Genomic DNA, 16,149 nt, shown 5'->3' on the forward strand with positions numbered 1-16,149 from the left:
TCCAATGAGTCTCTAACCTGCTAAGTCCCCTAATTCAAAGGTCCCAGTGATGAAGTTTCTCATCAAATTACTAACCCTCATCATATTCATATAAAAAGCAATCAATCATACACCGGTGAAGATGGTAAACACTGGATAGGGCAATAATTCATAGGCATTGAGACCTATACAGTCTACATACATACATGCATACATAAATACAAATATACATTTGACATTTTGAAGGCAACTATGGTATGCCAAATTATTTATCAATTCTAAGATTATTACAAAGATGTCCAAGTTCTGGCCTTGCATCCATCCAAGATGTGAATTTTGTCTCTGTTGGAGACTTGCAATATAGGTATGACCGGAATGTTACGAGGAAAAAGTAACGCCTGCAATAAAGATAGCAAATATTAATTGGCAAACCACTTGATGAAGGCAGTAAAATCCTATTGCTTAGATGCAACTATGCAAACACTAACCTTAAAGCTTTAATACCCATATCCATGAGGTATGCTCGGTGCTCATCATCATCATCCGGGACTTCCTCAAGTTCCTTACTATAGTGAAGGATATCATCTCGTATATGCCCTGCACCAGCACACCTTCACAAGAATTGGAACTAACTCTCAGCACCATCAAAGAGGGAAATAATGTAGCAAAATGAAATTAAATAAAAATCAAACAAGCAACAGGAGAGGCTTGTTAAACTGGATCCATCATTTTACCTCGAAGGACCATCTGACTCACTAACTTTATTTATGCATACTGCCGGTATTGTTGTAATATGGTGAGAAGAAAAACTTCATTTCAATTTATATTAAAGCTAAATAAAGGGGGAAAAGATATGAGGCAGACCTTTCAATAATGATATCAACATCTGCTTTGCTTTTGGGACCATGCATGAGAACTCTAGTAAGGCTTAGTATGTCACGGTAATCACCCATCCTTCGCGCTTCTTCTTCAGAAGTCCAGGATGGCAAGCTTTCTTCAGGTGTAGAATATGGATCTCCATTAACCATTGTTTGTGTGACGCTGGATGTCCCAAAGTTCACCTCGGCATCAAGTCTGCAGCAGATAATTGCCATTGTGTATGCAACCCCTCCAAATCCGGTGTGCGATACGTAAAGGTAACATGCTGAGGACCTGTAGAAGACATTATTGCAGCTTCTCAACAATGATTAAATTCAAAGGAACCACTCAAGCAATAGCAATCAAGAAAATAATCCTATTTTTTCAAATGCTTGGTTTCATAATGACTAAAGTTGTCCTGATGTAAACAAATCTAGTCTTGACAAAAAAAAAAACTGGATGTTGTTGGCTATTTATAACTACATTGGTGAATATTGTAAAAAAAACTACAATGGTGAAGCCACTGTAAGAATAACTGCAGAAAATGAAAGAAGCACTAGCTAGATAAACTGATACTTACTCATCTCGACAGTTCTGGATTTCATCCACGTCAGAAGCTAAAGCCTCTCTCTCTCTAGTTAAAGGTATCCTTCTATATGCTATATTATAACCCTCATCTTTTAGAGCAGCATAAACTTCAGCAGGTGTCTTCACATCATCAGGAAAGATGTTTTCCCAGTACCCTACAACACTGGACTGATTTGAAGATGGGCAATATTCTTCACGATGTAAAAGCATTCGGCCACCAGACTGTCTAACCTCAGACAATATATCTTCCTTTAGTCGTGCCTCCATGTTTTCCACCTGCATAATGATCACAATGCAAGGAATTGGCTTAAGTAATTGGTGTTAAATAATTTACAATAAACAGTAAACATCATTCATGATGACATACCACAGGGCCAGTAATTCCAACATGCTTTAGGGTATCAACAGGCTTATTTAACTCCCTCAGTACAAATGGTGTGCCATGAATGTAAACAACCGCCTCCTCCCTCAGATCAGTTATTACCACTTTCTGACCAGCAACTCTTGCATTGGACTTGGCACCAAGATATGCTAGCATCTCTTTAGCACCAATAATTGTTGGAGTTGCCATGCTATAAACAGGGTATCCATTGACCTGTACAAATAGGTTCAAAGGGATAGAACATAAGGACTTTGCAAATGTTTAATAAATTTTATTATCTTATATAACTTAGAACCAAGAACATGCATGTTTGTTGTGTACATCACTAACACCTAGAAATCTACTATACCCAATGCTATAATGACCTAAACAATTAGACAGCCTAAGGCATACCAGTCTCAAGAAAGTCTCTTTCTTTTGAGCATACCTTAAAAACATGAGGTGCACCATGAATTTGGATGCGGCTGGAAGTTATCTGACCAGGAAAGAAGTACATTTTAAGTATAGAACCTTTTCCTAAAACAGAACCGTTACGTGCCTTCACAATGGCCTCCATCACAGCATCACCATGTTGGGATTCATGTGGCGCTCTCAACTCCTCCTGCATGCAGAAAACCAAAATCAGTTATACAGGCATAATCAATGATATTAAACAATGAATTCATTAAGCCTTTGACTTGATTCTAGACAGTGAAGAAGATTTACAGGGACATTAAAAAATCGCCCAGGCCTTAATCTAATACTCCATTTCATTGCCTGGACCTCTGGTCTTTGATGCAACCAACTCTTAAATGTCATCAAGCATTCTCCTTGTCCACAAAACCCATCAAATGCTTCACTTCCAAGATATGCAGAAAAAGCAATTAAACGGAAGTACCGCTCCAAGTACTCAGCTCCACGGTTCAGTGCTACTCTCCTCACCCTTGGTTCAACATGCTGTTGGTTGAATACCTTCCGGTACTGTAGAACTGCTTGTCGTATGTTCTGGAGTGCTGAACATCTATCAATAATTGCATCTAAGGCCTCACGGCACTCCACCCCATTATCGAATAATCTTGTTATCTTCCACAGCAATAGGATATCATCTATGCCAAATGCATAGCCTTGCTCATTTCTAGTTCTTACTTCAACAGTGCTAGAGGTAAATCTAGTGGCATTACTTTCACTTTCTTCACCACTTGAAGAGCTTCCATCTGGCTGTTCATGCTTCACCTCATCAAGCAGGACTTTAATCGGTCTCCCGTAACTAATACGAAGCTTAACAAGGCAAGCTATTACAGCACCAGTAGTTGTCCTCCCTCTTCCCATCTACAAAAAGAGAGGGAACAATCACATTTAGGAAAGCAGGGCAAAGAAGCAAACAGAAAAACTTAATAAGCACCTGCAAATCCATTCAAACAATGAAATACCTGGCAATTGAATATAAAAGCAGTATCCTTTGAAGCAGAAGCAATGTTTGCAGCTAGAATATCAAAGTCAGAACTTTTGGGAGCTTTGCCATCAGTAATGGGCACACGTGCATACTTAATGGGAAAACCATCATCCTCTAAGCATTTAAAAACCTCAAGTGGAGTTTGTAAAGAATCAGAGTTGACATGTTCCCAAGCATCAAATATTTGCCCATCATCTGTCTCATGAATGACCATTATAGCACCATCATAGCGTTCAGCTTCTCGAAGGATATCTTCCTTCAATCGAGCTTCCATTCTCTCCACTCTCTCACGATCAATTCCCTGAAAGCAGATCAATTAAGACTCCAGTTAGAAGTGGCCCTTTTCTTCCAAAGTACTTGGGGCAGGGGGGATTCAAAAACAATCTGCACAGAACAAAGAAAGAGGTACTCTTTTGGAGAAAACCATGTTTGCTTTAGGTATAAGTACCATTATTCAAATCAATTTCTGACGATCAAATGATTATATTCCTAGCAAACTTTCAGTTTTGTCCATTCTAGGAGCATGGTCCAGTTTAATTCCTTAATGGCATGTTCCAGATGCCCACTAGGAAGTAATAGGAAGGTCCATATGATTTTACCACCTTTTGGATTAAAAAGCATACATCTCTGCTATCTCATGATGACACATAAATGCAATAAGTTAGTGCCTGCACCAGTGTCCTTTCTACTTCATATGTGCCTAACCCCAAAGCTCCTCCACATAGATCTAACAAAATTTGATCACATATAGCAAGAATAAACAATTTTCCATGTATTCCAAGATGTTTTTGTAGTTAAACATAATTTACCGAGTATTCCAACATGTTCTTATAGGGTCTTTCGATCTCACGGAGAACAAATGGCTTTCCATTAATGTAGATGACAGGTTCTTCCCGCATATTGTGCCAAAAAACTGGACGACCACCTTTGGAGCTGCCAATTCTTCGAATTACAGATCGAATTCCATCAATTGTTGGATTTGCAACGCCATAAACTGGAAACGCAGGAACCTCTCTGAAATTAGGAGCACCCTCTACTCTCTCAGGTAAGCTTACATTTTGACAACCAGGACAATGGTCACTTTTTAGAACAGTCTGGCTCCCAAGAACCTCACCACTTCTGAGAGCAGCAACTAAACCCACTTCATGAGGGTGACCATCAGTAGATTCAACAATCTTTTTCAAAGACGGCTTCAAACTTGCATATCCAAGAGCACGCATTGGATCTCTTCGCAACAGCCTGAAACAATACATTGTCGATTAATTAATGCACCAATGACAAAACCATACTTGGGATAGTTTTCTTTTAAATTTGAATTGAAAACAAATTTAGTATTACATTGAGGATACGAAAATCACTTTTAACAATGCCGGTCAAGTTTAGTATTTTAGTATTCAACCAACAGCATTTTCTTAAGCATATTCAGTTGCTACAAATGCATTTTACCCTACTTGGTTCCTTTCTTTACTAAAACAGTTCCTGGAAGAATGAAGAAAGAAGGGAAAAAAAAAGGGGGGGGGGGGGATCTGGAAGAAGCAACTTGTTGCTGGTTAATCCGCATGAATTCAGCATCAAATTGCTGAATTAGAATCAGTCTTGCAATTTAACCAACAAAGCAACTTATTCTACAGGCAGTAGTTAAAATAGCTCCAACTGAAAGTTTAGAAGGCAATGGCATGAAGTATCAGAGCAACTACACAATATTCATAATGCTTTATCACATTATCATAACTGAAAATAAAATGGTAATTGATGATAAAAACAAGGCAAATTTTATTTGTCCAGGCAGCTCAGCTTCTGCAGATGCATTGCTATTAATCAATTCTCAATCATGACTCTGAAAATGTCTGCTCAATTTGACTCACTATATGACACTCAAGTGTATTCATAAAAAAGTGATACTAGTATCTTTATTGCTTCTGTAAGTGTAAAACCGGTATCATAGACGGCTTAGCATAAGTCCTGAAACTAAAACAGGAAACTTCTTTTAAGATTTTCATTTATAGCATTACCTGCGAATAATGCTATATAGCTCTGGCCTTGCCTTCATCCAGTCAGCAAAACTGGTATGATTAGAGGAACTAGAATGGAGAGCTGCTCTCTCTGAATGAATGTATACAGCAAAGCATATAAGAAAGTAATATCTCTCCAAGTACTCCATAAAAAATGAAAGTGATGCTTCCCTCTTCATCTCATCCGGCTGACGAAGAATACTATTACGATAAGTGGCAATCGCTTCTCTTAAGTTCTGTACTTGCATTTAAAGCAACACATCTGTGAGTCGTATTGACCTATGATCAAACTTAATAAGCTTTGCAGATAAAGACAAAAAAATCTTGTATCAAGGAAGGAAGGAATTGTTTGTTTGATATAAGCTATATCTCAAACAAAGACTTCCATTAATTTTAGAGCAGTAACTTGGAAGCTAAACCTGAATGAAATGGGATACTTCGAAAGCCATACCTGCATTGAAGCACATTTGTCAATGACCTTGTCCACTTGTCTTTTCCCTTGAACACCACCCTAAAGGAATGTCACTATTTATAAGAAAAAAGACCCAATAGAATGTTAAAGAATCAACCAAGAGCATGTAGTAGTATTAAATACCTCTAGGACCCGAATCAGGCTTCTTATGACTGTATATTCTCCTCTCCGAATTGCTTCCTTGGAATTGGGCAGATTGTCAGTGACATTAGAACCAGACTCAGAAACTCGCCCTATTGAATTGGTTCTTGGAATGCCTAAGTTATTAGATATAAGAACATTAAAAAAAGCAGAATAACCTACATTACAAACATGAAGTACATACAAGTCAAATAATCTTCCAAGGCCGTTCATAAAGCAGTTTGATGAATATAACAAATAACAAAGTTGATGCAAAACTAGTAATGATTTAATCAGAAGATCCTAGTACCTCTGTTTCAATCTGGAGAATTATCTTGCAAGGTTTTATTTTTATTTTTTTGATCAAAAGGACTCTGTGTCCCACTATTGCAGCTTCATCTAGACTATTTAACAGAGGACAAAACAAAGCTCCATGCCAGTCCATTTGATAGAGAACAAGATAGCTTCATAGCTCATAAAGGTTTTCTTTTTTCAGGTCCCAGTCAACAATACCAGATTAGTCAATCACATACTCCTCTTTCTCTATGATACTCTGGTTCTCTATGGCTCCTAAGCTCAATTAGCCTCACCTTTAACTCTTAACAAAAGTGAATCTCAAAGAAGAAAACAAAAGATTTTAAATAAAAAAAAAAACTTAATTCAACAAAAACTGAATCAGATAGCTCCCTTGTAAATCCCTCTTGAAAGCTTTTCTGCCTCTGTACACATTCAAGGACAATTTACACACTGGTTAGATTTTATTGACCAATGCAAAGGGAGAAAAGTTGAGGAATCCCCTTCTTTTTTCCAACATCTAATCTATTTCAGTCACAAATGTTACAAGGATTTGGCCGAGTTAAATCAGTGAAGTATGTCTTAGTATATTTCTTATGAAGTCGGCATAGGCATAATAAAACCAGTGCAAACAAAACATATGCAATGAGAAACTTCCAAGTACAAAAATCTGAATATACCAATACAGCAATGTAAAGATATTTATGTTGATAACAGGGATGACATAAATAGTAGAAAATGTGTAGCATATTCGTACTAAAATTGCATAAAAAAAAGGAGACACCACTACCAGAAGCTCCAATTCTATTGAGATAAACCAATGTTGCAATCACCATGCCAGTAGTAGTTCTTCCTCGTCCCATTTGACAATTAAAAATAACCTCTGTCCTTATATCAGCTTGAGAAAGTTTATTAACCTGGAAACAGAAAGGAAAGCTCAGATGTTAATGCTTATATATTCAATGATAATAAAACCACAACATTTTCTTCATATCCAAGTATCCTTATGAGCAAAATTAAATATAACCATCATTTTGAAGTCACAATTTTCACGAATTTTGCCAAACAGAAAAATATCGCCATGGTCATATCCAAGGCTTCCATATAAAAAATACACAAACACCAAATACAGTCACTTCTATGATGATCTTTAGTTAAAAATCTAAAACCAAAATTTGAGTTACCGTATTCCTGATATCATGTAAAACATGAAAGTATATAAGCTTCTCCCTACTATCCTACTTCTTTCTTAAAAGGAGAAGCATCTAATAAATTCATCAAGAACTAGAAATTTATTAGCTATTTGAATTGTTTTGCAGCATTCAATTTGTTTTTATTTAAGTCACTGAGCTAAACAGAGAGTGAGGAATAGTATGCTCTGATTTTCAATGAGACAACCCAAGTGCAAAACTCAGAAAATTTAATCTCTCAAAAGCCCTCCACCATTGAATTAAAGATAAGCTGCAGTTATACTGTATTACTGGGCCGAAATAAGACAAAACTTCACAGTTAGAAAATAAACTGATCAGAAGAGTTGTCCATATTACCCCAAGTTTTTATATAAATAAAAGTTGAGGTGATGACATTTGGGTGTCCATGCATTAGCGGAAATTTAGTAGGATGTATGTAACAAAGTAAATGAACCCCAAAAGCAAACAAAAGTTCAATTTACTCAAATCAGCAAGCAGAAGGAGGTCAACGACATGGAACTCACCAGAATATCAAAATCCATCTCCTTCGGTGATTTTTCATCTGTTATAGGCACACGCTCATAGTCAACCAGGTACCCTTTGAGTTGCAATTCTTCATACACCTATACCGATAAAATCCCAAAAACAAATGAGTTTTGACATGATGTTTCAATTTTTTGGCAGATCAGTCATATTTTCTTATTTCCAAAGCTTATACCTCTAGTGGTGTCTTCACAGAATCACAGGACACTCGTTCCCACAGGTCCACCATCTGACCATCCGGCAGTTCATCGGTGACAAGGATCTTATTTCCATATCTGCCATGTCAGGTTTCCAAATAAAATTTGCTATCATGGAGGGAAGGCGAACTATTGATAAACACAGGAAAGGAACATCTACAAATTAGAATAAATAAATTACGCAACCAAAGGAAATACCTTGCAGCTTCCATCAGAATATCTTCCTTTAATCGAGCTTCCATTTGCTCAACCCTATCCCTGTTAATTCCCTGTTCAGTATAAAGGCTATGATCAAGCTAACAATAAAGATGAATGGTACATGTCAGCAGGCCTTTAGCATGCACATGCACAATGTAAAATATGTGTATTTTCACTCTCCTTAATAATTTGGGCATCATATGCTCACATGAAACTGGTATACTAGAAAACACAAGCTCTCAAGGCACGCATAGCAGAAATGAAGCAGACTACTAACCAGCTAAAACTCAATGCCTAACTAGAAATTATATTTGCAACATCTGCTCAACCCTCCCAAAAGTTGAATACATTTGATACCACACTTACACTAAGTTATCAAGTAAGAACGTTACATCATAGTTTCCAGAATGCAGTAGATCATGATATTAAAAATAAAAAAGGGTGATAAAACCAGAAATCAGAAGTCAAAAATAGATGAATAGATCAAAATTTTCTTTAAGCTTACATACCGTATATTCAAGGTTCGAGAACGGCATTTCCACATCACGCAGAACAAAAGGACGTCCGTTAATATATACAACCTATTTACGCATAATATATATAAATTAGAACAAAAGGCACATTGTCAATTTGCAAACTCTTTGAAAAAATATAGAGTTTATGTAAAACAACATGCACACCAAAATCAAGAAGGTCTACATTTAAGTATTATACTTCTATTTTATCATCATCATATCAAGTAACAAGATAAGTTCTCTACTGGCAAAAGTAATTTCTTCTTTGTTGGAGGATGGGTGCTTGGAGAGAGAACTTATAGTTTCAAGTTAATTCATTAACGTTAATATACATATCCTTTGTTTTTTTTACTGAACGAAGGCAATTGACTTGAGATAACAGTAACAATGACAAGCAACCTTTGCAATCTACTTGTTGACCTAGTATCTATGACTATGATAATTGGTGTCAAGAGAATGCAGCAGAGAATAATTGTTTGTTACATGAAGCAGGTTCAGCCAGGTACAATTCAGTCATGGCTGTTTGCATTTCTTTTCTTTTCTTTCTTTCTTTCTTTTTTTTTTAAAATTTTCCGGGTATTGATTTTTTGTTCTAGGATTTCAAAATTTTCTATGTAAGTGACTTTGTATTATGCTTTCATATTATCTTATCTTCAAAATCATGACTAGTCCTGAAACCCAATCAAATTTCAGCTTTTTTTTTTTCTTTATAAATCATGTTTTTACTTTTAGTAGTCAATTAAAGTATCCCAAATGTCTACTGAACATATAACAGTCAGTCTATGCACTTATCAACAGAAATCAATTGGTAAGATATTGCTTTACCGGTTCCTCCCGTAGACTAATCCAAAGAACACGTGCTTGCTTCCCATCTTTTTGGGCTCCAATATGTTTAAGAACATTTTGAATTCCAACAATTGTTGGAATAGCAACACCATGAACACGCAATGAATCCGCCTGTTAACAGCAGACCAAGAAAAGGCAAATGAAAAAGGTTCAAAAATATGAAATTTAACAAAATAAACGATGCCATAGAATAATAAGTGATCAATTCAAAGTGGTATTCCAATATGCAAGCACGGCAGCCTCTGCATAAGTTAAGATGAAATTAATGGCATGGCAAACCATGAAGTTTAATAGTTCTTAAATCACCTACTATATTACCACCCAATTTTTGTAAGTATAAGCAATATCCAACATGAGACAACGGATCATCAAAGTGTTAACTGAAAGAAAGCAAGAAGCATAAATTGAGTGACAGATTTCATAATTACTTCTCGAGAGCCAATATGAGGTCAAACGAAGTTCATAATTAATTCTCCATAGTATCTTGTTTTAAGCAATAAGTAGATATCATCAAATCTTGTAATCCAAAGATAAATACTAGAGCTAAAATGCAGCAAAACAAATCTCTATAAAGGGAAAGAACCTGACGGTAATTGGGAGCACCATCGATCTGGGGAGACAAGCGCTTGTTTTGGCATCCAGGGAAATGGTCACTCTTGAGAATGGTCTTTTTACCCAACACTGATCCCCCTCTCAGCTTCATAACTTGCTCTAGCTCCTTTGGGATCGACATCTTCTCTTTCACAACACTTCAATCCCTTCCTTCTAAGGAACTCAGTACCAGAAAATTGATGGAAAAGAAAAACAGCTTTTTACTTGCCAAGACAATGCAAAGACAAAGGCTGAAGAGAGAAAAATAAACACTTCAATCCCTCCCAAGATTCCAACTATACCCTTTTAAGAAACCCAATGCCAGAAGAAAAGGTTCCCACTCGAGACAATGCTAAGGAAAAGGGGTGAAGAGATATTGGAAGTGGAATAAACCAAATTCACCTTCAACCCTTTACAGATTGGAAATGAACCCTTGTTTTCGAGATATATTTATAAAGAACCAATGACCTCAAAAGAAAAAGTATGTAGCTTGTATAGCTTGAAACAATGGCAAATGAAAGTAAAGGTTAGTAGCTGAAGAGTTATTGGTGCATGTGTCCACTTCAAACCACCCAACAAAAAACAGAACAGAGGGAAAGCAGAAGGGAGCTTTTTATGCTACTTTTTTTTTTCTCCTCTTCCAAACACAGTAGCAACGTGAAAGACGTGTGTTCAGAGAATTATCAATTATATTTCATTTCACTGACTTGGGATGAAAAAAAAGGTATAATATAATTTTTGGCCCTTAAACTTAATGAGTAGGTCCATATTACCCCTAAATTTGATAATTAGTTTCATTTTGATTCAATTTAAAAAATATAAAAATTTGATGATGTAGTTTGAAAAATAAAAACTTTTAGATAATGATATGGTACAATTTTAGAGTGACAGTGTTCTAATAATCGAATCAATGGTTGTACAAATTAGACCACTAATTCTCGATTCAACCAGTCTGATCGGTTCGACCATCGAATCAACAATAATTAAATAAATAATGAAAAATCTAAAAAATTTTAAAATCGATTTTATACATACTTTTAGATTTTTATGAATTTTTAATTATTTATTTATTTTTTATCTGACGATTAAGCCAATCGAACTGTTGGTAGCCTAATCTATTCAACCGTGGATTCAATTATTAAAATAGTACTACATCATCATCTAAAAGTTTTTATTTTTCAAACTCCGAGTACTACATTATTAAACTTTTAAAATTTTCAAGTTCAAGGGTTAAAATAAATCTAATTGTCAAGTTGAAGGACCAATATGAATATACATACTAAATTAAGGAGCTTAAATGAAAAATAGCTTTTAAATTTAAGGATGAATGAGAATAAGAAAAGAATTAAGCCAAATCCAAAAGTTACATTATCGATCCCAGGTTTATTTCATTGCTAAAAACGAATTTGAGATTAAGGTAGAGAGTGGGGCGTGCTGTTGGGATATTCTTTTTTTTTTTGTTCTTTCACCCGCTGGCTCTCCCTCGAAATTCCCAACAAGTCAACAACCCATTAGCCATTGCCACCTAATATTTTCTATTCGTTTGGATAACTTGGAAAATGCAAAGGTAGAAGAAAGACAGCCCCTTGTTTATATATATTTTTTTTCTTGGCTCACTTCGTGTTTCCAGAGGGAGAAAAAGAATCAGCCACCCATAGAGTTTTCCATTTTTTTAATTGAATTGGTGAAAGGTAAATGGGAATGCTGCCAATGTTGGCATGGCATTGGCAGAATCAGGATAAGAACCTGGGTTGAGAGAATATGCCTTTTTTCCCCTCTCTGTCCCGTTTTTAGATCCAGCTGATTAATGTGATTCAGTACATTTTGTTTGTTTCCAACATTATTTTCCTTGTTTGCTTTCGTTATGATGGAATCACGGTGAAAGTGCTCTTAACTTGAAATTATTGAAGGTTTTTAAAATCGTCATAACTATGAGTTCATACAGAATCACACGTTTTCAAGCATATCATAAATGTGAACACCTTTAGTATCAGGACAACCCCAAAAAAAAATTCAGTTCAAATGAAATTTTAATTGCATAGGTCACATCAAATTCTGAGTTAGAAAAAGAAAATGATTAAATGAAGTAATGGCATCATAGAGATTTTGATAGAGTTTTTTAAAGATAACATTATTATTGTTTAAAAAATAAAGCCATGCTCTGCACATTGGATCATTGCTTGCAAGCAAGAAGAAAGCAATGGCATATGTTTATTGACATCTTTCCAAATAATGAAAATGGTTGGGTTTCTTAATTTTGTTTATTTAAAGATAGGTTAGATGATGAGGACGTGTTTGATGGGGTTTAGATGCTTAAATTAGTATGAATATTATAACTTTATATGTTTTCTTTGATCTCATGCAATCATGTATTTATGGATACCTATGGAGTTTGACGTTAAAAAATAGTGTTTCTTCTATACAAAAACTGATGGACAACTACACCTTATATATTTATATATAGTACAATAAGAAAGGGAATAAGAGGAGGTAAGGAGAAATATGCGGTGGTGTTAAGAACATCGATTCATTTAGAGAGGTAAAAAATTGGAAATAGACAAGATGACAAGTTGATTGTTGGAGGAGGAGAAGATTGGTTAGAGTAAGTCTAAGGCTCAAAAGGTTGATCATTTCTTAATCGCTGGGAGAGTATTTATAGGAGAAGTCTCTCTTATCTTATGGTGCGATGTGGCAAGTCGTTACAATAGATAATGGTCGTATTGACATGGTGTACATGAGGTGCATATGTAATAGTCTTAGACAGTAAGAAGTTGTTATTTTCTGATAAGTTTATTTATTGTTAAAGACGTGTTCAAGATCACTCTAAAAAAAAAAGACCATCGAAATAATCTAATGATGAAGGGGTAAAAGAGTTTATTTATTCCAATGATTTACTGTACTAAGACACTCAATGAGAGATAACAAAAAAACCATGAATATTTTAATTGAAATCTTTTTTATATCTTTATGGATGGAAGAAGAGTGTTGCGTTTCTAAAAGTGTAAGCTAATGGTTTTGAAAAGCGGTTCAAGTCTTACTTTATTTCCATTGAAAGTATATAAAAGCAGTTCAAACTTCAAAGTTGTAGTGCTCAGTGAATATGACCCATGTTGAAAGGCAAAAAAAAAAAAGAGTAGTTTAATAATGGCATGCTGAGAGTTTTTGAGATGTTAGGTGGGTTGGGTTCTTCTTCCTCCTTTTTCTTTGAGTTCATGCCTTTTCGGAGCACAAGCATTTGAATATTGGTAAGTAATAAGTGTTCATATTTTGTTTTACCACCAATTATCCAAATCAAATTTGATTGTTTTCAGCGACAAAATCCACTTTTTTTGACTCACCAGAGTCGACAACAACACATCAGAATCCAACTATACTTGTAATCCAAGGAAGAAGAAGAAATACAAACCTGGTGAACTTGTCATTTGGGGAGGAGAGTAATAATAAAACTGGAAATTAATGTTAGGAGAAATCAATGGATTTTGTACCACTGGCAATAATTAAAGAGTAGGATTAATCTTTTTTATTTGCACTTCAAATATTAGGGTTGAAATTTTATTTATTGTTAATTTATAATATATACTTAAAATTTTGTATTTTCTTTCTCCACCCTACTTTTTATCAATATATAATAAAATTAAAATTTTGCCTACAAAATACCAAGCTTTTATCAATTTCTTTTTTTAAATTAAATTTTCTTCATTTGACATTTCTTTTATTTCCTACAACCATTATTCGGTGAAATGATAGATTAGGACAGTATTGTATTGTAAGCAACATCTCGTTTAAATATTATGAATAAATAAAATAATTAAAAGAGTTTGTTTTGTTTAAAATTTTAACTCAATTCGATTTTAAATTTAATCAAATTTTAATATTAATTATAAAATATTCAAAGTCTTATTAAATATTACCCATAAATCCTCTTTCTCTCAGGCTCTTAATATTTAAATTCATTGTTACAATAATGAGAAAATCAATTAAACTAAAAAAAATGTAAAAAAAAAAGGATGTCAAAATGGGACCTCAATTCTTTGCAACCACTTTCGTGGTTTTGGGTCGCCCTATTATTATATTTTGGGGAATTATCATTAATTTGTGTGATTATCCGTTGAGCATGTCACACCTTAATTTTGTGTGATTGACCGGTCTATAACATAAGGTCAAACTCTAGGCCCAGCCACACCATACAAGTTGTCGCCTAAAACATGGCAACTCCCATTCACTTGAATATAATAGTTTTAACACGAAATTTACGTAAAAAATTTACACAATCCAAAATAATATGTTCATTTCATGATAAAAATAAAATGTATATTCCACGACGGAAGAAATAAAAATTAGGAAACTGATCAAGTGATGTGGTATGTGTATGTCATTGGTTTTCTCCAACTCAAATACATCAAACTATAAAAATGTAGAAAGACAGCTTTCAGTATAATGTTAATAAGCAATTGAGGAGCAATCAAATGAATTTTGGTAGAAGAAAGGTTACAAATTTAACATCAACTAACATTTATTTTCGCTAATGGTTGGTTTTGTGTTTTATATAATACATGTTAGTTTACTTATATATATTTAATATTTATATAGATTCGATATTTAACTTGAATAAAAAAGTAATCCTTACAATTTATCTAATCTTATTTTTCAGATTTGGCATCACTTTTCAAGTCCTTTTATATTTCAAAAGGACTTTTAAATTTGAATCAATAGTTCAACTTTTGAACACGTCATTCTGACATTTTACAACTATATTTGAAAGTTCTTTTCTACTAGATTAAACCCCACAATGATACTAAAATTTTATATTTCTTCTCAAATTGGTACTTTTTTTGTCACAAGTGGTAACTAACTATATTTTATTACCAAAAGCAATATCTAAATTATACTCATTACTCAAATTACCCCAACCGTTAAACAAATCTCTTAACCAATCATTTTGTGGCATATGACAATTTTTAATTAAAAAAAAATCTCTTTTATTCTCCAGCAAATAACTCCAACGGTGAAATTTTCAAGAATCCATCAAAAAACTCATCCAAACCTAGTTTCCGACAACAAAATCCAGATTTTGGCAAGCTTCTTTTCTATGTTAAACCTTGATTTTAATTCCTTTCTTACATCAATTGAAAACCAATGTATTGTTTTTCTTAAAAATAATTCTTTTTGTTATTTTTATATACTTTGCATAAAATAGTTAATACAGGGTGAACCTCTCTAATGAAAAACCAAATAAAGCATGAAACCTAAATACTGGAAAGAAACTGGGTAGAAAAAATTAGAAGAGAATTACAAAGAAAAGTTATCTAACAGTTAAAAAATGTATTAAAATAAAAGAAAGAAACATGGAGAGAGTATTAAAATTGAAAAGTTTAATTTAATTAAATTCATCTTTATAGTTTAATTTAATTAAATTCATTTTATAATTTAATTTAATTTAATTTTAATTTAAAAGTATCATGTGTCACAAAATGAATTGGTTAAGAGATTTTTTTAACGGTGAGGGTAATTTAGCTAATGAATATAGTTTAGGTACCACTAGTGATAAAAAAAGTTTAAGTGCCAATTTCAAAAATTGATATAATTTAGATACTGTTTTGTGATTTAAGCTCTTTTTCATTAAAAATCGAGAGAAAAAAGAAAATGTATATAAGAGGTTTCTACTTAAAAGGGATATTGCACATCCAATCCAAGTGGCAACTATCTATCAATGTTTTTAGAACTGAATTAGTAGTTGAACTAATCAAGCTAATGATTCATCGATCTGATCAATTCAAAAAATTAATTAAAAATTCAAAATATAAATAAAAATATATTAATTTTTTTTTAAAAAAACTCGTCAATTCAAATAGTTTTTTCAGCTGGTTCAACCGATCCATATCTATTTAATACCATTCTTGAGATCGATTTCAATCCGACCAACCAATCTATT

General features: G+C 33.9%; 1 protein-coding gene across 1 annotated transcript; it reads right to left on the reverse strand.

Annotated features, from left to right (window-relative positions):
- Positions 1-55: 55 nt before the first annotated feature.
- On the reverse strand, positions 56-10,864 carry LOC105791503 (uncharacterized). Its single transcript, XM_012619583.2, has 19 exons — positions 10,210-10,864; positions 9,606-9,737; positions 8,775-8,846; positions 8,266-8,336; positions 8,046-8,145; positions 7,852-7,950; positions 6,928-7,054; positions 5,847-5,980; positions 5,703-5,762; positions 5,252-5,487; positions 4,049-4,478; positions 3,217-3,540; positions 2,513-3,115; positions 2,235-2,408; positions 1,793-2,020; positions 1,418-1,701; positions 844-1,131; positions 468-590; positions 56-377 (listed from the first exon to the last, which is right to left on the reverse strand). The coding sequence occupies exons 1-19, from the start codon at positions 10,357-10,359 to the stop codon at positions 245-247; spliced, it is 3,768 nt and encodes a 1,255-aa protein (XP_012475037.1). The 5' UTR covers positions 10,360-10,864; the 3' UTR covers positions 56-244.
- Positions 10,865-16,149: the final 5,285 nt, after the last annotated feature.

This window comes from Gossypium raimondii, chromosome 8 (assembly GCF_025698545.1).
Source record: "Gossypium raimondii isolate GPD5lz chromosome 8, ASM2569854v1, whole genome shotgun sequence".
NCBI lineage: Eukaryota > Viridiplantae > Streptophyta > Magnoliopsida > Malvales > Malvaceae > Gossypium > Gossypium raimondii.